At 46.5% G+C, this 25,562-nt stretch overlaps 1 protein-coding gene across 2 annotated transcripts in view; it reads right to left on the bottom strand.

The window, feature by feature from the left end:
* The window catches only part of gosr1 (golgi SNAP receptor complex member 1), a 260,165-nt gene that overhangs the window by 5,743 nt on the left and 228,860 nt on the right, over positions 1-25,562 (bottom strand). For both annotated transcript variants that reach the window (XM_084317512.1, XM_084317513.1), the window contains one exon: positions 8,796-8,878. In XM_084317512.1, coding sequence (XP_084173638.1) covers positions 8,796-8,878 — 83 coding nt within the window. The remainder of the gene's footprint in view (positions 1-8,795; positions 8,879-25,562) is intronic.

Here is a 25,562-nt window from a genome sequence, read left to right as displayed (position 1 = left end):
TGGGCGCCGTCGCACTTGCTGCATTTCTTCTTTAAACGGCACTCAGCTGCCATATGGCTGCGCGCGCAGCGGAAGCAGCGGCGGTTGGCTTTGATCCACTGACTCACCTCGTCAGTGGTCAGCTTCTTGAAAGTGTCACATTGATACAGCCGATGTTCCTTTTCACAGTACTGGCATTCAATCTTCCACTCCCCCTTGGTCGGGGGGTTGCTGTGGTTCTCGTGCTGCGGCACTGACTCGGCCTGGTGCATAACAGTCACTGACCGGCGGTTATCATTAGATCTCCGAGGTCCATCTCTTGGGCTTGGTCCACTCCACACGAACGTGTCCAGTCGTAGGCTGCTGACTTCCCTCGCGAGGAAGGCGGCCAGGTCTAGGAGGGATGGCTCGGGACCGTCGGGATCACGGTGGTCTCTCTGCCGCCGAAAGCGCTCTTGGCGGGCTGGAGGGAGCTTCTCTAGTATTCGTTCCACATTAGAGTTAGCATATAGTTCATATCTCCCTTTCTCCTTTTGGGACCCCAGCATCCCTACCAGGGACTGTACCTTGATAGAGAGGTCATCCAATGCTCTATTGTCTTTGGCTGGGGGGAGGCGGTCGATATCTCTTATTTCTTGTATCACGTAGTCCCATATGCGTCCATAACGCTGGTCGAGGGCCACTGGAGCCGCGGAGTATGGGGTGCTTGAGTTGGAATATGCCAGCGCTATATTATGCGCTCTGGGCACCTTGAGGTGCTTGAGGAGGATGGCATATTTGTACGACTCATCAGGGACGTCGGACATCATAGTCTCCAAGCACATCCGTAATTCCGTGTACTGTGCTCTGTCCTCGTGCGTAAAGTCTGGGAACGTCGGTGTGCCAAGGTACGATGCCATGGATGGCTGGCACATTGGTGAGCGTAGGGGAAGAGGCCTCCTGGGCGAGTCTCCCCGTACGTGTTGTCGTGGGTTGGTACTCGGTGGGTACCGGAGGCCGGGTACCCAGGTGCTGTTCCTCGGTGCTGACTGTACGTCAAACTCACCCGTGAGTTGGGTCGGGGGTTTGTAGCGCAGTGACTCGGGGCTGACGTCGGGGCTGTACTGGGCCTCCTGGTCCAGAGTACGTTGCTGCTGGTGGGCTTGACTTTCCTCCTCTTCCTCTTCCTCTTCTAGGTCCTGGAGTCTTCTAGTCAGTCTCTCGGCTACGTAGGCCGGTTCTTCCCGGTGGCTGGGTCTCGTATGGACCGGTCGGGGAGGGGGGTCGGAGACGTAGACAGGATCCTCCTGTTGGCCGGGTCCCGGGTCGCTTCGTCGGGTAGGGGAGTCGGAGACGTAGACAGGATCCTCCTGTTGGCCGGGTCCCGGGTCGCTTCGTCGGGTAGGGGACGGTGCCCTAGACCCTTGTCGTGATGATCTCCGGGAGCTCCGTGCGGAGAGAGGGGGTGTCGCCCTGGCAATCAATTGTTCTATCATCTGCGCCTGCAGCCGGTCGCGCTCTGCTTCGCGCTGGGCATGGGCGGCGTCGCGCTCTGCTTCGCGCTGGGCATTGGCGGCGTCGCGCTGTGCATTGGCGGCGTCGCGCTGTGCATTGGCGCGGTCTCTTTCAATGTTCTCTTCCGTCTGAAGGCGTCTCTCCTCCAGTCTTATGCGGTCGTCTTCACTCCTTTGTTGCGCCTGGAAGCGCTCTCGTTCGGTTGCAGAGTGTTCGCGTTCACTAAGGGCTTGCGCTTGGAGTTGCGCGTGAAGGCGCTCTCGTTCGTCGCGCTCGCTCGTCTGTTGAGCCTGAAGGCGCTCTCTTTCCATGGCAGAGTGTTCGCGCTCACTAAGGGCTTGCGCTTGGAGTTGCGGGTGAAGGCGCTCTCGTTCCGCTGCAGATTGTTCGCGCTCGCTTGCTTGTTGCGCGTGGAGGCGCTCTCTTTCCGTTGCGGAGTGTTCGCGCTCACTAAGCGTCTTTGCTTGAAGCCGGTCGCGTTCACCCTGAAGTCGGTCTCTTTCGGTGGAGGCTGCCAGTGTGGCGATCAAGGCTTGCGCCAGTATCTGGTCCGCCTGGCTGGGGGATGACACTGACGGAGGTGATCGGCTTCTGACAGAGCTCGTTGGAGATCTGTTCTCCTGGCGCGCCCCGAGGTCTATCTCCTGGGCGCGCTTCTCTTCTCTTGGTTGTGTGTCGGGTTCTGTCCCTGGAGCGCTTTCTTTATCCTGGAGCTCTCCGGGGACTATCCCGTGGACGTTGTTTGGAGGTATAGTCATGTCATGTCCCACCTGGTCCCCCCCGTGAGCTTGGTCAGTTTCGTGAGAGCCCACTGGGGTCTCTACTGGCAGGGTCGCCTGGTCGATAGGATTTGACATGCTTTGACTATCCGCTTTATCCGTATTTAACGTCTGTTTAGATAAGCTAGGTAGTAGAACGACAGCGTATTCCTCCAGATAGGGAGGTGGCTGACGTTTGCGCTGCGGGTGTTCTAGCTTGGGAGAGCCGCTTGGGGAGTGTTCACCGCTGGCCATGGTTAATATTAATATTATATTAAATATTACACTGATACCCTCCGGCTCGAAGGACCAATTGTAACTGAGGGGTACAATTCCCTGACTGTATTAAAGAGTATGATATATTAAACCACTACTAGTTATGTACTTTAATTACTGGCCATACAGTACATGAATATATATGGTGAACACCCACACAAGAATACGGCATTGACACATAAAGTACTATCTGGAGGGTATTTATTATTATTAAGCAATGTTAGGTTACAGATTGAGAATTAGGCTCGCGCTTGTATGGCGAAGAACACACGTAAAGTAAGTCAAGAGCGTAAGTCAATGATAATAGTATGAATACTAGGATGGGTCTAAACTGACGCCACCTGTGGTATAGCAATTACATAGGGCACACTGGTACCAGCTGGAGACACTGGGGGGTTCCCTCCGGGTGTAAGGCCGGCAGGGGTAGAGGAATGTTCGGGTACAAAGTCTGGGTCAACGAGGAATAACGAGGCTCCAGATACAGGAGCCAGTGCATGTACTCCCTTGATCAGTAGACAAAGCAACAGTTATAATCCAGTATGCTCGACAGCATGGAAGACAGCTAGCCAGCCTCTTCCTAGAGGCGGGCTCGAGTGATGATCCTCACGGGGGGTAGATCCCAAACGACAGTGGGGTCGACGGTTCTCTGCTCCAGCAGTCACGGTCCCAAAGCAATATAATCCAACCAGAAATGGTTCTGCAGTCGCCGGTGTAGGTTCTCCGGTGTACATATCCAACGGTTCTCGTCTAGGACTCCTCGGGTGGGGGCACGAGTTTAGGCCGCCCAGCCTGGATAAGTGCACTAGCTATATACACGACGAACCAGTGGTAATGCTGGTCACTGAAGAACTGTAGCCGCACGATACACTATAAATTGTAGACGATTACTTCACATTAGAATAAGTCGAACTCAACGTTACTGCGTTAAACTCGGACACTTTAGCAATCTATTCGCACGCGGTTCTCAAGGCTCTATTTAGAGGCAAAGTTGCTCACTTCACTGCACGTTGTCTCGTGGTGAAGGCTTTACTAGTAATGAACGAATAAGTGCTGCTGTGTACACCTGCGCCGTATTTATACGTAAGGTGAATTATCTAGTGCCAACCTCAGTTCTGTCTCGTATTACTGCGCAGACTCTGGACATGTTGAGACATGCCCGGAGTTGCCTTTGAACTTGCCGTTGGGGGCTTGGTCGTTGGCGCCTAGGGGTCGCTGTCCAATAGGAGAGCGAATATCACTCTGGTTTGTACCCAGGTAAAGGGATATTCCGTGTATATATACAAATAATATACAAGGGATATCAAACGATATACAAATATTATACAAGGGATCTCAAGCAATAAATATATATATTCGGTTTAATCTGACCCTTTGTAACAATTACCATCACCATCTTTAATATCATCACCATCTTTAATACCATCACCATCTTTAACACTTTGAGCGCCACGCCGGGTTTTCCTTTTTACCGGCTGAATGCCACCATCGGCGCCAATGTTAACGTTAATATCGCCTAATCTATGTTTTAAATTATGGCTGTTGTGAAGGGCCAGATTAAACTGAGAATCTACCTTTATTGTTTGATATACTTTGTATATTATTTATATATATACACGGAATATCCCTTTACCTGCGTTCAAACCAGAGTAATATTCGCTCTCCTATTGGACAGCGCCCCCAGGCGCCAGCGCGCAAGCCCCCAACGGCAGGTTCAAAGACAAGTTCAGGCATGTCAGAACATGCCCGGAGTCAGCGTATTGATACCAGACAAAGACTGCGGTTTGGGACTAGATATTCACTTAAGTATAAATAGAGCGCAAGGTGCGCACAGCAGTAGTTCAATTCGGGAACGTTCAGTACCTTACCCACCTTCACCACGAGTCAACGTGCAGTGAAGTGAGCAACCTTGCATCTAACAGAGCATTGAGAACCACGTGCGAATAGTTTAGTAAAGTAACGTCGAGTTCGACCTAATCTAATGTGAAGTAAATAGTCGTTCATTTATTGTATATCGTGCGGCCACAGTTCGTTCGTGTGTAGCATTACCCAGCGGTTCGTCGTGTCTTTAGCTAGTGTACTTAGCCAGGGTGTGTGGCCTAAATACGTCGCCCACACCCGAGGAGTCCTAGGCGGAGAACCGTTGGACATGTACACAGGAGATTCGGCGTCGGCGATTGCAGAACCATTACTGGTTGGATTATATTGATTTGGAACGTGGTACCCGGAGAAGAGCATCGTTGATTTCCACTGTCGTTTGGGATTCAACCTCGTGAGGATTACAACTCGGGCCGGCCTCGTGGACGGAGGCTGGCTAGCTGTCATCAATGCTATCTAGCATTTGGATTACAATTATTACTTTGCTGCTGATCAAGGGAGTTTACAAGGACCGACTCCTGTACCTGGAGTCTCTTTATTCCTCATTGAATCAGACGGAGTACCCGAACATTCCTCTACCCTCCAGGCCTTACACCCCCGGAGGGAACCCATTGTCTCCAGGCGGTACCAGTGTTGCCCTATCTAGTTGCTACTATACGACAGGTGGTGTCAACTTAGACCCATAGTAGGATTCCTGCTATTCTTAGTGACTCATGCTATTGACTGACTTTACGCATATTCTTCGCCATACAAGCGCGACCCTAATTCTCATTCTGTAACCTAATGTTGCCTAATAATAATAAATTACCCTCAAATACTATTTCTTTGTCAATGCCGTGTTCTTGTGGGTGTTCACCATCTATATTTGATGTACTGTCTGGCCAGTAATTAAAGTACATAACTAGCAGTGGTTTAATCTATCACAATCTTTAATACAGTCAGGGTTTTGTAACCCCTCAGTTACAATGGCTATGTGTCTAATCTGCCCATCGCATTATCAAAGACTATTTTCCAGTCAGTGCTGTAAAGGCAGATTGTTTTTTTATCGCAGCATTTCCGTTTCAGAGCATTTAGAAAAGCACCCGTTTTCAGATAAAAAACAGCCCATTCTGGAGCATTCTATGAAAATCGCCTTGTACTGGAATATTCCACAATGTTGATATTCGTCTGCCTTTTTATGAATCGTTTTCAAATAAACGCTAGATGATCAATATTATACGTGCACGCAAGCACATTCGAGCTGCGCACGGATAATCGCCCCGTTGATTTTCTCTCTGACTTTTACAGTGAAACCGAAAGAAGACATTTCACAAAACAGCTTATAACTTCATCAAACTTACTCTGATTATCCTAACACTGATAACATAGAGTCCTTACCTGACATCAGATGGTATCCAACTGGTATATTCCAATTCCTGATCACCATTCAAAAAAATCGATACGTGTATGGATCCAACGCGATACAGTAGAACTCCATGATCAGCGGGGATCTGAGGTTCCAGAATGAACTGTGGTAACCCCGGCTGGATCAGTGGACTGGAAATGTGGAGTACCGGATTTTTTTCCCCATTCATTTTCATTGAGTCCATTCCAAAATCACTTATGTCATCTGGGAGACGACAGGGGGCGCTTTTTTCCACAATGATCGCCGGCGCCGCTCGGCTATACTCGGGTAGGCTCGGGTGATGCAATATGATTTCAGATCGCTAAAAAAAAAAAATAATAATAATTCCGAGAAATCTCGTGAGTGGCTTTCAACCACCTATAAATAAACCCGAGATATCTCGTGTGTGGCAGGCAAAGTGTTAATACCATCACCGTCTTTAACTCATTGGGCGCCAGACCTGAGTAAAGTCGGGTTATCTCGCCATCGGTTGAACGCCATACCTTAGTATAGTCGGGTTTTCATCGTTTTTTCTTTTAATCGATTTTTTTATTCTATGCAATGTCACGGACCTCTGTGTTACCATAGGAAATCATTCTAAGATCCCTAGAGTGCAATACCGGCCACATCCTGCTAGGTGGCAGTATCGCCCCCACCCTTTGAAACCTTATTTCACACTGTGTGTCACATCTAATTTCGTCCGGGCGGAGAATTTAGACAAAGCCAAGTAAATCGCTTCATCCGACCACTTCGAAACGCGTTCAGCACACTTGAGGCATATCTTGTGCCACTTCATGTCAGGGACCCGATCGACACCAATACTGGAAATCGCGATCAGACAATTTAAATATTATTTTTGGGATACCTCCTAGTAAAGGTAAGGACTATATGACATCAATCCTACTTTTATCCAACAATGATTTCACATCGATCGCAACGATCATATGTAACATACTCCAAAACGTATGCCGTTGCTGACGATCAAAGCATCAAAAAACGACCCTCCCCCCTTTCATGCATTCATGATAAAACATAATACCTATTATATACCTTTGATTTGGAAATAGTAGCGTGTCCAGGTGAGCAACGCCAAAGCTTTTAGCAAAATTCACATATCGCTCCATAGCACACCAGGAATTAGCCAGGATCACTCTGAAACTATACAATATTCACCACGGTATAACACGCGAACGTATACATGAAAAAAATTCTTCTTTTTCACATGTTGAACGATGGATAGTTAATGTCAAATGAGCCATAGTATTGTCTCCATAGCTATAATATAGAATATAGATATAGCCCTGCAAACACTGCGACGCACAGTGAAAATCCCTATCTCTTACAGAGGTGACGCAGTGAGTACAAGGATAGCTAAAGCGGCTGGCGCCGAAAGGGTTAATACCATCACCATCTTTAATACCATCATCACCATCTTTAATACCATTACCATCTTTAATATCATTACCATCACCATCTTAAATACCATCACCATCTTAAATACTGTACCATCACCATCTTTAATATCATTACCATCACCATTTACCTAAGTCTTCCTTTCCCTTTAACACATCCTGCGCCATAAACGTCGTACGACGTGTTTCAAGTTCATGCTAATTCTGCCAATCCACGGCGTACGACGTTATTGAGATCATATTAAATTTTTTCGCCATGGTATTCATATTTCCCTCACGGAGCCTGGTCTGATGCAGTGTGAGCCGGTGTTCTGCGAAATTCTACTACTCTGCTGAATTCTGCTGCCAGCGCTCCTGCGCTTGCGCACGCATGCGCATGACCCACAATCGTTCACTCTACAATATTCTGCCACCTTGCTGACGAACGTCTTGTTGAGTCTTGTTGATATATCTTAAACAATATCTTAAACATATGTTTTTCATTGCACCTTTTGAACTGTATATGCATGTAAATATTTGCATGTAATTGGCTTTGCAGCCGAATGTATTTGTAGATGATAAAATGTCGGTACACCTGTTGGAATTCGGAGTGAACTATAGGGTGACGTCACCCAGCTGTCCAAAGATATAGGCGATTCGCGCTACGGCAGCAGTTCTCAGCAGAGTAGTAGAATTTCGCAGAACACCGGCACAACTCTGCAACACTTCAATACTGCCCCCTGGTGGATGATCTGCGAGTTGCCAAACCGGAAATGGACGAGTCAATCTAGGTGCGTCTCCGAAATGCGTCCGGCCACTCGCATATTGTTGCGGGACTGTAGACACACGTCTGTGTGTAGCGATCGCTGCCATAACGCAATAATCGATACGATTCGGCCGTGTATTATGATTATACAAACCGGAAATGGATTTAGGTGATCGCCGTCAAATAAGTGGGATCTTTTTCCTCCAGTCTCATCGTCGAACGGTAAGAGGACGCTGACGTTACTTTCAGCCTTGTTTGTTTATTATTATCCATGCAAACTGCTCTGATCAATATATCACCCATACTACATAAAGCATTTAACGACGATCACGGAATTATAAACGACCCCCCCCCTCCATTCATCCGCGCATGATCAGTCATAACGTTTAGGATCATGTACAGTTGAAATTTTTTATATAGCGTGGATCGGCAACAAACGGCATTTGATCATCTATATATGCGTTTATGCCTATATCTCACGTTCTAGGAATTACTGCAGAAAACGATAAAAACATATTTATATTCTAGACGGTATTTTCGTATGAATGTATGAATGAAAAAGTAAAACGTTCCTACATCCTGAACGATAGATAATCGATGTTGAATGGGCCATAGTAATGTCAATTTAGCAATACAATTAAATACAATACAAAATTATAGCCCTGCAAAGAAGGTGAACATCTCCATAGATTTACAGTGCTGGCAGAGAATGGTATAAGATGCTCAAATTGCGTGGCAGGGAATGTGTTAAGGGTCAACCGTGGTCTTCAGGTTTTATCCTGAGGACAAAATGGAGACTGAAGGTTTTCCTTCAACCATACATTTTTGTGCGTTTCACACAAAAAAACACACACACACACAGTAAAGGATACTGGCCAGAGTGTTGACCCTGCTCTGAATGGACTTCAGCAAGCCCCTTTGGGAAGTCATGTTTTCCTTGGTCGCCATGGCAATGCTAGAGAGAGAGAGAGAGAGAGAGAGAGAGAGAGAGAGAGAGAGAGAGAGAGAGAGAGAGAGAGAGAGAGAGAGAAGTCAGGGGTTGTAAAAGGCTTTTAGCCATGCACTTGTGTTTAATCATGACAGGTCCCCACAGGTGTAGCTAGCCTGACTGGGGGTGGGGGGTCTTTCCCATATATTTTTCCTGCTGATTACCCTCCTACACAACAACAACACGCCAGCAGGAAGGGTACAACTCTGTTGAACTTGAGGTCTACAGTCTTGAGTGCATAGTAGTATAGACATATTCGCATAGTAGTGTTAGATTCTGATCAATCTGGCCAGTATCATGTCTTCTTGTGTTATCCTCTCTCCATCCACTCCTCTGCGTTGTGTACTTTTAATGGTCCTGACGTCTCATATACTGGCTGATACAATCCTTATCTCTCCTCGTTAGTGTGATCCGCAAACCATAATAATTCTCCACCTTCGTAAGAATTCGACACTTCGACAACGTACTACCTTACAAGGAAAAGCGTTGTTTATTTTCATAAACAGAAACCTCAGCTCAGATGTTAACAGATTGTATTGTCCTTGAAAAGTCTATTCTAATGATCTTTCGGTGTGTTCAGTCTATTCAGTCCAATGGTGGTCAGGCCTGGTCGTAGCCAGAACCCTTCTCCCGTTAGCCGAAGCTAATGATGATGTGTCATTCCTCCTCCTCCTCCCCCCCCCCCCTCTCCGTGATGAGAGGAGAGAGTCTCTCAGTCCTAGTCAGATTGTAGTCTGCCCTCAGCCGCTCTTGGTCTGGCTTACACCCGGAACCACTGTCCGCTTTATAGGATCTTCGTCATAGCAACGACGCCCCGCCCCTCTTCTGGCTGTCATGACAACAGCTAATAACCTTTCACACATTTCAAAATGTTTCATTACTGTCAAAACCTCCATCGCGCTCTGCCTCTGTGTCTCCTGCCACGCTATCAGCATGTTGTGTCTTAGATCGGAATTCAAAACAAACACCCTGCTTGGTCAGTGTGCTGCTATTCAGTGACTCCTGCTCGTTCTGAAACCTCTGTTCTATCACCCTCTTCTAAGGCAAACCATGCACATTTCGATCTCTCTGACCCGGCACCGTTAGATGTGGTCATCTCCCCCCAATCTATACATCACATACATTGAAAAACCACCGATGTCCCTCAGTAGGCAGTAATATAGGCAAGGTAGATTACTTAGTAGCAAAGTGTATAATAGTAAGAGACAGTATGAAGGTTAGTAGTTTTATTTATTTTTAAATAAAGCTACAGGGAAAACCCAGTCACCCTATAGCAAGGGTTTTAAAAACATGGATGACTGAGGGCCAATTTAGGCACCCAACATTGGATTGAGGGCCACCCAAGAAAAAAGGGAACACATCCCTGACGGAATGTTTGTGCATGATGACCCCAGCTCCTCCATATCGCATGCACAATGAACCAGTAGCCGAGCAAGCTTTCAACGGGCTGTCATTCCTAACTTGACAGCTTAGCCCAGGGGGCACAGTTTTACCCTTCATAAAAGCAAAGTACTGTGGTTGTATGTATGACACATGATATTTACACCTTAATTAATCGCCATTGGCCCGCGGGATGTACTGAGAATGCCTGCCCTAAAGTATTCTCCTTAAACATTGAGGGTATATCTGTGTGTGTTGAAGGAGAGGATACTCAGGATAGAGTTGCTGTGATATTGTACCTCTCCTCCCTCAAACCCTACATCTCTGAGGGCAGAAGAGTGCGACAGGGCAGGTTGGCCAGAAGCTCTCAGCCTCTACATGGTGTCTGTTACCAGTGATGCCAGTAACGCAATCTGATTACTTTTCCCCGAAAATAGTAATCTAACGCGTTAATCTTTAAAAGCCAGTAATCTGATTGCAGTTACTTGTCCAAGTGGCTGTGCGTTACTATTTCGTTACTATCTCATCATAAATTCATAATGCAGGCGGAATGCAGTATTTTATTTCGTTTTTGACAGTCAAAAATACATTTTGAGCTGTTTTTCTTATTTGGGAGTGACGTCGTGTGGCAGTGAAAGGGTTAAATACACAAGAATGTGTCCCGCGGCGTGACTGGACCCTCTGTCTGTGAGTGACTCTGCTTTGGTCCAATCACATTCCCCATCCACAGTCTGCGAATCAGAGGCAGAGTAGGGCGGGTCTTCACAGCACGTCATGTGACATATGCGCCAATCGTGTGACAGCAGGGCTCCGTCGTTACAGCCTCGTCTGCACGGAGAATTCCACCCCAAAACGCTTGTCTAAACGCAAAATTAAAAGTGAAACCGCAAGACGACTTTTGCGGTTTCTGTTCAGACTTCCATCCCAAAACGCTCGTCTAAACGTAGCCTCAGTCACTACTTCACGTTTGTGTCAGCTAAGCCGGGTGAAAAAAACATTCATATGCGGAGGAAACAAAATACTGTCTACAGCTAAAAACAGCACATCCAATTGCATTGAAAGCATCTGGAATCACAACACTAGCCGACGCTTCGACTAGGTACAGGAGGACTTGGAGGTCCACCAGCCAAACAGCAAAAGAGAGAGATTGTTTCTTTCCCTTTTGATTAATGTATATTTGATGGTGGCAGAGCAAAAGCTCTTATTTGCCAGATTTACAGTTAATTTACATGTTAAAGAGAGACTGATTGTATGTTTATAGAGAGACATTTATAAAAACAATTTAATAGTTACAGTTGATATAATTGAATAGTTCAGCCTGCATTTGTTAGATGTGATACACTGGTTTTGTAAAACCACTGGCTGGCTACTCTAATGCTGTGAGCATCATAGACTGTTGCTTTACCATACTTGATGGTACAGAAGCTGAAGCACTAGTTTAACAATTTACGTTATGTGCAGAGAAACAAGTTAAAAACAATTTATGCACTTTCAATAAAGCGTTTAAAAAAAACTGTTGGGGGAACGACGACGACTTCGTAACCTAGTTACTTTCAAAGTAACTAAGTTACTCTGATAATCAAGTAATCAGTAAAGTAACTTAGATTACTTTTTAAAGGAGTAATCAGTAATCAGTAATCAGATTACTTTTACAAGTAAACTGTGGCATCACTGTCTGTTACACCACCTGATCCACACCAACCACCCATCCTTTCACTGAGATCTTACTGCCTACCAGAGCTGCCACGGTCACCACATTACCACAACAACAAGTTGAATTTAAGACTTTTTAAGACCTTTAATGCCACCCCAATTTCACGACCATACAAGCAAGAAACACACATATGACACTGAACTGGTGGCGGCACTTGCGTGCCAATTAAAAGTATTGTGCATACAAGCTCCTGCCAGACACACCAAGCTCCCGGTAGCCCTGCAAAAAACAATGACTTGAATACAAAAACATTTCATATATTTGACATTATTATATCCTGACAGCTGTGCTGCCCCCCAAAAAATGCAACACCTGTGCAAATTAAATTAACTTTTTAATACATTTTAACACTTTCAGCGCCAATCACGACTATAGTCGGGTTATCTCGCCATGCGTTGAGCGGCAAAACCAGAGTATAGTCGGGTTTTCGAACGTTTTCATCGTTTTTTCTTTTATTCGATTTTAATATTATATACAGTCTCACAGACCTCGGTGTATAATTGGGACTCATTCTGAGACCTCGAGATTGCAATGCCGGCCGAATCCTGCTAGGTGGCAGTATCGCCTACCCTTTGAAACCTTATTTCACACCGTGTGTTACATTTTATATGGTCCGGGCGGAGAAATGGTACCCGGGCAAGTGAAAGGCTTCATTCGAGCCACTTGGATTCCAGCACATTTGATTTGTCCCATTTCATGTCAGGGACCCGATGGACATCAATACTGGAAATCGCGATAAGACAATTGGAATATTCATTTTAGAATACATCCTAGCAAAGGTAAGGACTATATGACATCAATCCTACTTTGATCCTACAATAAATTCACATAGATCGCAATGATCATGTCATGTACTCCAAAACGTATGCAGTTGCTGACGATCAGAGCATCAGAAAAAGACCCTCCCCCCTTTGATGCCTTCATGATGAAACATAATACCTATTATATACCTTTGATTTGGAAATAGTATCGTGTCCAGGCGAGCAACGTGAACAACTTTCACAAAATGCACATATCGCTCCATAACTCAGCTTCCAGGAATTCGCCGGGATCACTCTGAAACTATACAATATTCACCACGGGATAACACGCGAACGTATACATGAATTTTTTTTACAATTTTTTACATGTTGGACGAGAGATAGTGACTGTCAAATGAGCCATAGTATTGTCTCCATAGCTATAATATAGAATATAGATATAGCTCTGCAAACATTGCGACGCACCGTGAAAATGCCTATATTTTAAAGCGTGGCCCATTGACAGCAGGGATGGGGATACACGCTGGCGCTGAATGACCTTAAATTGAGAATTATGAATTCATGAATGAGTCAAGCTGAGTCAAGCTCTCCCGAAGTTTTAAATGAGGCTAGTGGTCTGTATCCGCTTCCATCCATTTGTGTTAAGCCAGGCTAGCTTGCAGACGGAAATGTGATGAGGGATTCACCAGGCAGGGCTGTACGCTAAGCTTTTTCACTAGGGGCACAGGTTTTTTAAATAACAAACCCCATTTTTTTTTTTATGAAAGTACTGTATATTTGTATGTCTCTAAATGTCTTGATGAATTGAAAATGGAGGACCCTTATGTAAACAAGCCGAAAGTCTTTTTCTGGTCTTCATCCTCCAGTCTTAGCAGTTATTGTATTGAGCTGTACTGTATTGTACCCATTTTGCAATCTGTTAACGTTTTTAATCAATCAGACAAATGTATAGAAAAGCTTTTATTATAACATTCTTTCATATAACAAAAAATTATATTATTGTTTAAGAAAATGTGTTATCCCTATGCTTGAATATTATTTTAGGCATGGCAACAAATAAAATAATAATAAAGAAAATGAATAAATAAAATATTAAATAACTAAATAGGCTACACATCTGTTTTTGTGTTACAAATTGGGCTCATCGATATGAACATAGGCCTCTTTACTTACTTAAAAAAAGGAAACATCAAGAAATATGTTTATGGTATTCCACCATGCCATGTGTGTTTTATTTTATAATGCTCATTGTAACTGAGGGGTACAATTCCCTGACTGTATTGAATAAGTATGGTATCATTAAACCACTACTGAGTTATGTACATTACTACTGGCCATACAGTACACATGTATATGAGATGAACACCCACACAATAACACGGCTTAACAAGTAAGTACTGTTTATAATATTTATTAGAAGAGCACCAAGATTATCTTACATTTATTAAGATTGAGAGTTGCGCTTGTAAGGCGAAGAATGTGCATGAATAGGTCAAGAGCGTAAGTCCATGAGCATATTACGAAGGGGATAATTAATACCACCTGTAGCATAAGAATTATATATGGTACACTAGTAGGTCAGCTGGAGATACTAGGGGGGTTCCCTCCGGTTGTAAGCCAGCAGGGGAGAGGATTTGTCGGTAGCAAAAGTCTGGATCAACGAGGAATAAGGAGACTCCAGGTACAGGAGACAGTGCAATAATCCCTTGATCCGTAGACAAAGCAACAGCTATTCTCCGGTGTGCAGTGCCGCATGGGTGAAAGCTAGCCAGCCTCAGAGTCCTAGAGGCGGGCTCGACGGTGCTCCTCACAGGGTAAATCCCACACGGTAGTGGGGGTAGACGATTCTCTGCTCCAACAGCCACAGGACCAAAGCAATATAATCCAGCCGAAAAGGGCTCTGTAGTCGTCGGTGTAGGTTATCCAGTGTACATATCCACACGGTTCTCGTCTAGGGCTCCTCGGATGACGGCGTTAAACTCTGACACTTCAGCTATCAATTCGCACGCGGTCTCAAGGCTCTATTTCGGGGCAAAACGGGCCCCCTTCACAGCACGTTGTATCGTGGTGTGAGGCTTCAACTTATTGGTTAACTAACTGCTGTATCCACCTGCAACGTATTTATACGTAAGGTGAATAATCTAGTACCAGCCTTATTTCTGTCTCATATTACTGCGCAAAACCGGGCATGTACAGACATGTCTTAGCGGTGACTTTGAACTAGACATTGGGGGGTATGGCCGTGGCGCCTAGGGGGTCGCTGTCCAATAGGAGAACGAATATTATGGTCTGGCCTGTACTAGGTAAAGGGATATTCCGTGTATATGTACAAAGAATATACAAGGGATATCAGACGATATACAAATACTATACAATATATCTCAAGTAATAAATATATATATTCGGTTTAATCTGACCCTTTGTAACAGCCGCCTCCTAATTAGTCTGCACCTAATTAGATAAGCAGAGACAGATTAACCGCACTGTCCACTACTCAATGTCCGTTGTGAGGAGTAGGGCAATTCACAAAGTCAGGGGGTCATGGTCGTCATTAAGAGAGTCGGGGAGCCTTGGCAACTCTATCAGCCTCGCCACGGGTCGGGTGTATGTCCGCGCCTGGACGAGCACTTCTGCCGCTCTGACCTTTCCGTCGGCACCAGTGATCACTTTGCTTACGCGGCCGGCCGGCCACATAGCTCGGGGTAGTGACTGGTCGATAATCATGACGACTGTGCCTTCCGTCAAATTGTCTCTTTCTTTTACCCATTTCTGGCGGGTCTGTAGAGACGGTAGATAGTGGAGGAGGAAACTGTTCCAAAACTTGTCAGCCAATACTTGACTGTACCTCCACATTCTTCGGCCGTTCGCTATTTCAGGTCTGTACACTGTCTGTGGGAGCGCGGGGTCCAGCCGCACCATCAAGAGAGTGTTGGGGGTGACTGGGTCAACATCTGCTACATCACTTGAGACGTAACCGAGGGGCTTTGAGTTCAATACTCCCTCGATCTCCGTGAGGACTGTCGTGAGGACTTCTTCCGCCACGGTCTGGGCCCCAAGCACGGCGTACAGGGCTGTCTTTATTGAACGTACTTCTCGTTCCCAAGTTCCCCCGAAGTGAGGTGCATTCGGGGGGTTAAACTGGAAATCAATCTGAGAGGGAGCGAGGTGGGTCTTAAGTTCTGGGCCCATAGCTTGGAAGCTCTCTCTCAGCTCTCTTTCTCCGCCTTTGAAGTTTGTCCCGTGATCAGACAATAATATAGACGGTTTTCCTTTCCGCAATGTGAATCTCCGGAAGGCCATAAGGAATGAGTCCGTACTCATGGTTGGAATGAGTTCTATGTGTATCGCTCGGGTGGTCATGCATTTGAATACAATACCCCACCGCTTCTCCGTCCCTCTTCCTTTCTTCACATACAGCGGGCCGAAACAGTCCATACCGGTGGAGTGAAAGGGCTTGTCGCCGAGTCGGAGGCGACAGGGGGGTAGGTCAGCCATCCGGGGTATACTGGGCTGTGCTCGCCACTTGCGACAGTCTAGACAGGTTCGCTGGAAGCGTCGTACTGCTTCTCTTCCTTGCAGTATCCAATAGCGACGTCTGATCTCAGCGAAGACTCTCTCTGCCCCGGCGTGGTGCACATCCTTGTCGTATTTCTTTATGATGAGCTCTGTGACCTTGTGTCGGCTGTTTAAGACTATCGGGAACTTGATGTCATCCGTTAGGTCTGGGGCCCTCCTCAGACGACCACCCACTCTGATGAGATTATGGGCGTCGCTCTCAGGGGCCAAGTGGAGCAGTCTGCTGTCTGACGGGACTGGCTTTGATCCCTGCAGACAGTCTAGCTCGTCGGGGAACGAGTCTCTTTGGGCTCGCTGTAGCAGAAGGAGTTCTGCTTCTTCGTAGTTAGCTGCATTAATGTCAGTAGTGGACGGAACCTCAAGGTGGTGCCACAGGAATGTCTTTAACTGCGCACTCTCAAGGGTGGGGCAGTCGTCTATGTTGGGATCTGTGGGGACTAGTGTGTGTGTCAACCCACAGAACATAGATTTCTTCTTCTCTGCCTCCTCTTCACTCGCCTCCCGTGGGGTGGGTGTAGGCCACTCTTCTTCCGGGAGCTTGAGGAACTCGGGACCGTCACTATAGAGATTGTGACGTGTGAGGTCATCCAGGGACATTCCCCGTGTGATGACGTCGGCTGGGTTCTGCTTTGTGTCCACATACCTCCAGCATGCTGCTTCTGTTAAATCTTGGATCTCTGTGATTCTGACTCCCACGAAGACCTTGTATCTACACGAATCGGACTGGATCCATGTGAGTACGGTCATGGAGTCTGACCACAGGATTGTTCTTTGCACCGGGATGGTGAGTTCACGTTGGATTAACGTGGCGAGTTGCGCTCCTACTAGGGCTGCGCAGAGCTCTAGACGTGGGATAGATTGTTGCTTGCGGGGGGCTATTCTTGAGCGAGCCAGGATGAAGGCAGTATGTATTTCTCCTCCCTCCTCTCGGGCCCGCAAGTAGGCCACCGAACCGTAGGCTACTTCGGAGGCGTCACTGAAGACGTGCAGGTCCATCTGACACGTCTCCAGCCGCACTGTGGGTGGGAAGTAGCTGCGGCGTATGTTGACACCTGGGAGCGAGCTGAGTTCTGTCTCCCACTCTCTCCATGTGGAAGCAAGGTGGTCGGGTATGGGGTCGTCCCAGCCCTGGTCCTTGTCCCATAGCGCTCGTACAATCATCTTTGCCCTGGTGGTGTAAGGTAGAATACATCCCAACGGGTCATATTGTCTGGCGAGTGTTCTGTATACACTCCGTCTTGTGGTCGGTAGTGAAATCGACCTTCCCTGCTCCTTGGTCAGGGGTGTGTGTCTATAATGGAGCGAGTCTGTTTTGAAGCGCCAGACTAGTCCTAATGTCATTTCTTGGGCTTCTCCTGGGATGGTCGCCATCCAGGTCTCGCTGCTTGCTGCCTTGTCCTCTGGGGAGAGGCTGCGCAATACTTGAGGGTCGCTGCTGGCCCACTGCCGGAGATCAAAGCCGTCTTTGATCAGAGAGGCGCGGAGCTTGAGTAGGAGGGCCTCGGCTTCTTCTGGCGTCGAGACGCTTTGCAGACAGTTGTCCACATAGAAACTATTTCCTACACTTTGTCGGACCTCTTCATCAGCTGCTGGGTCCTCTGCGACGTGTTTTTGCAGTGCGAACGTAGCACAGCATGGGCTGCATGTGGTTCCGAAAGGGAGGACTTCCCATTGATAGATGGATGGTTGCTCATCCCCGATCCTCTCTCTCCATAAGAACCGCAGCAGGGGCTTGTCCTCTTCCACTAGTCGCACCTGCAGGAACATCCCTTTGATGTCGCCGCTGATGGCCACCTTGTTCTGGCAGAAACGTAGCAACACGCCTAGTAGAGAGGGGCCGAGTGTTGGGCCGGGCAAGAGCTCTTTATTCAGATTTTGTGATCCGATCTGGTAGCTGCAGTTAAACACAATACGATCCTTGCCGTTGTGGTGGACTTTGTGGTGCGGCACGTACCATGATTCGGTCGTCTGATCGGCCTCTTTAATGTCAATTCTCTTTATGTGTCCCGCTGTGATTAGCTTGTCAATCTCAGCGCGGTACACAGTAGCTTGAGCGGGGTCTCTGGCTAGGCGCCGCTCTGTGTTCGATAGATACCGCTCCGTCGCTTCTTTTGGGGCGTGGAAGGTAGGCATACCCTCTCGCCTCAGGAGTGGAGTTGCGTATCTCATCACTCCGTTGACTTTGACTCTCTTTGTCCCCTGCTCGAGGAGGGCTATGGCATAAATGTCTTCCTTGGAACGAATGTGTTTCTTTTTGTTCTTAAAGGGCATTGTCTCTAGTGTCCATAGCCTCTCGACGTGCTGTAAGAGGGCGGTGTCTTCTTCTGTCACTCTGGAGTGGAGGCAGCGAGTGGCTGCTGTTCGGTTGGGAGACCTGGAGAGGGGGCCTTGTAGTGTCCATCCTAGGCGGGTCTCGACTGCTGCTGGACAGCCTCTGGGCCCAGTGTGGACCCGGTCCATCGGGACGATGAGGTGTGCGTGGTCGGATCCTATCAGCAGGGTCGGGGTGGCGCCGTCTATGAGCGGTATAGGTAGTTGACGCAGGTGCACGTATTTGTCCATCAGCTTGGCGATGGGGTAGGTGTACCGCGACAGGCCTATGTCTTGGCTGGTGAAAGCGTTAGTGATCCTATACCGTCTCTCTGGCTGCCCGCTTGCTGCGATAGTGAAGGAGACGTTCTCACCCTTGATCGTCTTCAGGTCTCTTCTTATAGTCCGAATCGTCATCGTTTCTTCGCAGCCCCAGCTGGGCCGCAGCGGACGCGAGGAGAAGGGTCTTTTCTGACCCGTCGTCAAGGACGGCGTAGGTGTCCATGACCTTGTCCTCGTAGCTCAATGTTACGCGGACCACCTTCAAGAGCACCCGGGCGCCCCCGCTGCTGGCGGGGTCAATGTACATAACACTTGCCTTTGTGCTGCTTGAGGGTGCGGGCTTTCTTCTGTTACTGTCATGTAAAACGTCCAAGTAGGCTCCGTCACACCGACTACACCTCTTCTTTAAGCGGCACTCGGCTGCCATGTGACTGCGCGCACAGCGGTAACAGCGGCGGTTGGACTTTATCCATTGACTCACCTCGTCGGCGGTCATCTTCTTGAACGTGTCACAGTGTGACAGCCAGTGTTCCTTTTCGCAGTACTGGCATACAATCTTCCACTTCTCTTTCGTCGAGGGGGTGCTGTGGTTCTTGTTACGCGGTACTGATTCGGCTTGGTGCATGACGGTCACCAGCCTGCGGTTATCGTTTGATCTCCTAGGTCCCTCTCTGGAGCTTGGTACGCTCCGCACGAACGTATCCAGTCGTAGGCTGCTGACTTCTCTCGCCAGGAAGTCGGCCAGGTCTAGGAGGGATGGCTCGGGACTGTTGGGATCACGGTGGTCTCTTTGCCGCCTGAAGCGCTCTTGTCGGGCGGGCGGAAGCTTCTCTAATATTCTTTCAACATTAGAGTTTGCGTACAGTTCGTGCCTACCCTTTTCCTTTTGTGCCCCCAGCATCCCTACCAGGGATTGTACCTTGATAGAGAGGTCATCTAATGAGCGATTGTCTGTGGCTGGGGGTAGACGGTCAATATTCCTTATCTCTTGTATTACGTAGTCCCATATGCGTCCATAACGTTGGTCGAGGGCTACTAGAGCCGCGGTGTATGGGGTACTTGAGTTGGAATATGCCAGCGCTATATTATGCGCTCTGGGCACCTTCAGGTGCTTGAGTAGGATAGCATACTTGTACGTCTCATCGGGGACATCAGACATCATTGTCTCTAAGCACATTCGTAACTCTGTGTACTGTGCTCTGTCCTCGTGTGTGAAGTCCGGGAACGTCGGTGTGCCAAGGTACGATGCCATGGATGGCTGGCACATCGGTGAGCGTTGGGGGAGAGGCCTCCTAGGCGAGTCTCCCCTTCCGTGTCGTTGTGGGCTGGTACCTGGTGGGTACCAAGGCCTGGGTACCCAGGTGCTGTTCCTCGGGGCTGGTCGTGCGTCAAGCTCACCCTTGAGTTGAGTCGGGGGTCTGTAACGCAGGGCCTCGGGGGTAAAGTCTGGGCTGTACTGGACTGTTTTGTTTTAGAGAAACAGAATGAAATAACAGCTTTGCTAGTCCAACAACAGTCTCTTTCATTCTTGCCTAAAAGAGACATTCAAATTTACGATGGTGACCCTTTACATTTTCACACCTTCATAAAGTAATTCGAGCACAGCATTGAACAGAAGACTGACAACCATATGGACTGCCTGTACTTCCTTGAACAGTTCACTAGGGGGCAGCCTCGTGAGCTTGTCAGAAGCTGTCAGCATATGGCTCATGACCGAGGGTATGTGAAAGCTAAGGCTTTGCTACATGAGCACTTTGGGAATGAACATAGAATTGCTTCTGCCTACATGGGAAAGGCTCTTTCATCGCCACCAATAAAATCAGAAGATGTCAGAGCTCTGCAAGCATACAGTCTCTTTTTGAGAGGATGCTGCAACGCCATGGAAGAAGTGGAAATGATGTACGAGTTGGACATGTCTGCCAACATGCTAGCCATCATTAGAAAATTACCTTACAAGCACAGGGACATATGGAGAACTGTGGCCTGTGACCTGCAGGAAAGGCGTGGCCATAGAGCTAGATTTCCTGACATTGTTGACTTCGTTGAACGACAGGTGAAAATTGCAAGTGATCCAGTGTTTGGCAATATACAGGACACACCATCAGCAGCAGCACCTAAGGATGTGAGGAAGTCCAGCAATCAACCATATACAAGGGCAAAGGAAAGTAGCTATGCTACCACCATTGCAACAATTGAAAGGAAAGAGGAACCTGGAACAAAGATGGAGAGAAGCTCATCTAGTACAACGACTTGTTGGTTTTGCGGAGGTGGACACACATTGGATATGTGCTCTCTATTGGAAAGGAGGGTGCATAGCGAGAAGATTGGCTTCTTGAAGAATCATAATGTGTGTTTTGGCTGTTTGTGCATTGGGCACTTGAGTAAAGAATGTAGGCAACGCCTCTATTGCAAAATATGCAATCTCAGGCACCCTAGCGTACTTCACATGTACCACAAGGAGGAGGGAACAGATCAAAGGCCAGCCAAAAGAGAATCGGAGACAGCAGTGGGCAGTGCTCCGATCTCTGTACAATCCAGTGGTCTTACAGGGGCCGGTGAGCAGGACTGTACACTCTCTATAGTACCAGTACAGGTCAAATCTAAAGCAGGACATGTTACAATGACTACCTATGCCTTCCTGGATCCCGGTAGCTCAGCATCTTTCTGCACTGAGCGGCTGATGAGCAAGCTGAACGTCGCCGGAAGAAGAACAAGTATTCTCCTTAGGACTATGGGCCAGGAGAAAGTGGTTGAAAGCCACATTATTTCAGACTTGGAAGTGGCTGCGTTAGATGGTGACTGGTTTTATGAACTCCCTGACATTTACACACAGGAAAGCATGCCAGTCCACAGAGGCAACATTCCGAGACAGAAAGACCTTCGAAGATGGCCTCACTTGGAACATGTTTACATTTCTGAGATTGACTCTGGGATTGACCTGTTGATAGGAGCCGACGTTCCCAAGGCATTGGAGCCTTGGCGAGTTATACGGAGTGTGGACGAGGGTCCATATACGCAGTCAAAACTGTGTTGGGTTGGACTGTGAACGGACCTCTCGGAAGAAAATTGGACAACCAGAATCGTCCAAAGAACGGGAGTTTGGCAAGAGACAAATCAAACCTAGCAGAGGACAGATAAGCTGCCACTTCAGAGAAAGAGCTACAAGAGGATTTGAACCGAAAATTGGAAAAGAAAGAAGAGCGAACAGACGATTCTGTTGCTTCCAAGGGAGCGAGGCGGCGTGACAGAAACGTAGACAATAACATTAAGTTTGAAAGCAACAATTCTGAGGATCATCACATGGATTTCAAGCCTGTGTCCCAGGAAAAATCGAAGGACAACATTGATACAGGAAAGAAATTCAGAGCTAAAAGAGAATCAAAGAAGGAAGCACTGGCGAGTCCAAAATCGAAATGGCCAGTTGAAGATTCATACACAACTGACTCTAGGGACAAAGCAAACGATGACACTACTTCAGAAATGCCCCGTGGCTATAAGGGCCAAATTAAAACGAAGAGATGTCCAAGGAAGAGGAAGCGGTGCCGGCTCAAAGACAAAAGGTTTGCCTTCAACAGGAAAGAGAGGTGAAAAGAAAAGAGCCGTGAGAACGCCAGAAATTGAACTTCATCAGGAAGCGGAAGAGCCATGAGGACATCAGATGTTCATATTCATTGGACCCCATAGACTGATACATAGATATACACCCATAGACTGATACATAGACATACACCCATAGACTGATACATAGACGTACACTCATAGACTGATACATGGAGATATACACTCATAAACTGACTTTGCCACTTTGGATTACAGTTTTGTTTTTTCTGACTTGACTGACCTAGCGATCATAAAGATCCCTCCTTAAGGCTATGTGCTAGTAACCTCTGGCCCTAGGATACGATTAAGAAAGAAGAAAAGGACATTTGCGAGAAAATTATAAAAAAAATCTAAACAAAAGAAGAAAAAAAATTCAATAATTGTGCCTTATATTTAATGTTTTTCTTGTATGCTCCTACATAATTTACAATTGTGTAGTTATTACATGTGGATAATTAGGGGCCGGTAACGAAAAAAGCTATTGTTTGAGTAATTAGGGGCCGGTAACGAAAAAGAACTATTGTTTGAATAATTTGATGTTTTTTCTTGTAGGCACCTACATATTTTACAATTGTGTAATTATTATATTTGAATAATTAGGGGCCGGTATGTAGGCGCCGTAATGGAGGTCTCTTTATTATGATTCAGTATTCTAGTTTTGTTGTATTATTAGTTGTACTGTCACTTTAGGTGGTGGGCGTGCTCACGGGGGTGTGGCGCTAATGGGAGCGTCTTATGGAATTTCATTCACCTTTTCACGTTGACAGTTCACAGAGGTTGACAGCTCACGGAGAGAGGGGGTGAGAGTTAGGATAGCATATTATCTTTTGACCGCAATAACGCAATACCGCAAAGTGCAAATCGTATTTTGTTTGTCTCATGATGAAGCGAAAGAATAAATGCCTTAAAAGTATTTCCTGGACGTGGAACGGAGTTATTTCATGTCGCGCGTCAATTGTTTGAACTCCATCGCTCAGCCCCTCGGCACTATCTGTCTATGACAGTCTACTGCAGCAACAAGGATCATGGATCATCTTTAGACAAATAAATTGATACTAATAATTGATTACTTTGAACCTTGCACCTTGTTAAACCTTGTCTAAAGATTAGATTAGATTAAAATGTATTGTCATTATACAGCACAAGTACAGTACAATGAAAAGAGGTTTGGCATCCAACCAGAGTGCAAATGTAATATACAATGTACAGGTGATTCAACTGTAAATATACAAATTCCGAGTCTGTGTTCTAATCATGTTGAGCTCAGTTGTAATCCAATCTTACCTAGCTGACCAATACCTGTTCCCTATTTGGTTTTGTGTCAGTCTTGTTTCTCTGATCCTATTTCTGAAGATGCATTTCCATTGGCTAATGGTCGAGATATAAGTCACTTGTTACTTGATATTACTGTAAATCATTTGACATCTATTGCTGACTGTTCATACATTTGTTACAATAAAGATGCAAATAATTGTTATCTCTTGTCCAATCAGAATAATTTTTTTTATTACAAAACATTGAGATATCAAACAGAAAAATGGTCTTGTTTACATCAGGGTCCCCCATTTTCAATTCATAATAGTTGCTATATGACAAATGACTGAACACTGGGACCTCTATTTTTACTTGTCTAGCACAGTATCTGGAGCGTAACAGTAAGAAGCATTTTGTATAAAAGTATTCTGTACTTCTGTATGACAACTATTAAAGAAACTTGAACATATGGAAAACAGTGGTAAACATTGGTACAACATTGCTAGAACAGATGTAACGAAACAGTCAGTATGACAATGTGTCAGGATGTGAGGTCACAGTTGTAAAAATCTCAAACTGGCAGTGTGACCTCAGTGCAATTGAGATTTGAGTTTATTACTCTTCATTTTTTTTTGGCATGCGCTACAGAGCCACGGCTCACTTGAGGCACGACTGTGAGTAAGTCCCACACACGTGAGGTGGTACCACACAATTTTGCAGTGACAAGCTACAAGCTCAGGCAGTGAGACTTTATAAAAAAAATTCTGTGCCTTTGCTAGTAGTGTCGTCCAGAAGTCCACATCTGGCATGAGTCGCATCACCACACAGTCTTTCGTCATCCACACAACAAAGTCACAAAAGTTTGACAGTCACAAGGATCTGAGTTTGTGTTTGCCTGTAGTATTTGTGTGCCCGCTTCAAGCTAAACATCCCGTCTGTACATTCAAGGCAAAAGTTTTTATCTTCAGAAGCCTGCAGGATAGTGTTGTAGCGGTGCTTGGATGGGCATTTCACTTCCAGACAGCCTTTCCCACAACATGTACAGTGAGTGAGCCCATCAGGGGATGCACCAACTTCTGGAAATGAGTGATTTATTACAAACCCACATTGTTCCACTGTCAGGTTCTCGTGCTTGGGTGCCATCATTGTTATGAAGGTCTGCCTTGCTTTTTCCTCGTTTTCTATTCCCCATTTCATGGCCTCTGGAATTTTCTCAAGTTTTGTTTTCTTTGGGTAGCACACAGCATTCACAGTAGAGATGGCTGGCTTGGTGACACTGGTGGACACCACGTCATGGATCTTCGAAGCTGTGATTCTTCCAGCTCTGAATGTATACCAGCCGTAGGATTTGTATTACAAGATTCTGCCACACCAGCCATGCATGTGCAATGGGCAGTCTCCACTTTGCCACTTGAATGAAGGATAACCCATGGCTCGAGTGGAGCTTCCCTTAGCCGCTGAGAGTGCAAAACCTAAGACATAAATATAATTGAAATTAGTATAGAATAAATAAACAACAACACTCATAAGAAGCTTCACTTTAACAGCTAATCACCACCACAGGCTAAAATCAAAAAGTGCAAAAACAGTGCCACTGAAGGGACAATGTACAATGCATTGTACCAGATATAGCTATGAGCTCATTTACATCTGCAGTCCCTGTACACTAACATTAGGTAAATTGATTGGGGGACCCTGATGTAAACAAGACGAAAGTCTTTCTCTGGTCTGCATCCCCTTAACAATTGTGTGTATTGAGCTGTACTGTATTGTA

This window comes from Notolepis coatsorum (assembly GCF_963971535.1).
Source record: "Notolepis coatsorum genome assembly, chromosome: 1".
Taxonomy (NCBI): domain Eukaryota; kingdom Metazoa; phylum Chordata; class Actinopteri; order Aulopiformes; family Paralepididae; genus Notolepis; species Notolepis coatsorum.
This window is presented reverse-complemented; position numbering and strand designations above follow the sequence as displayed.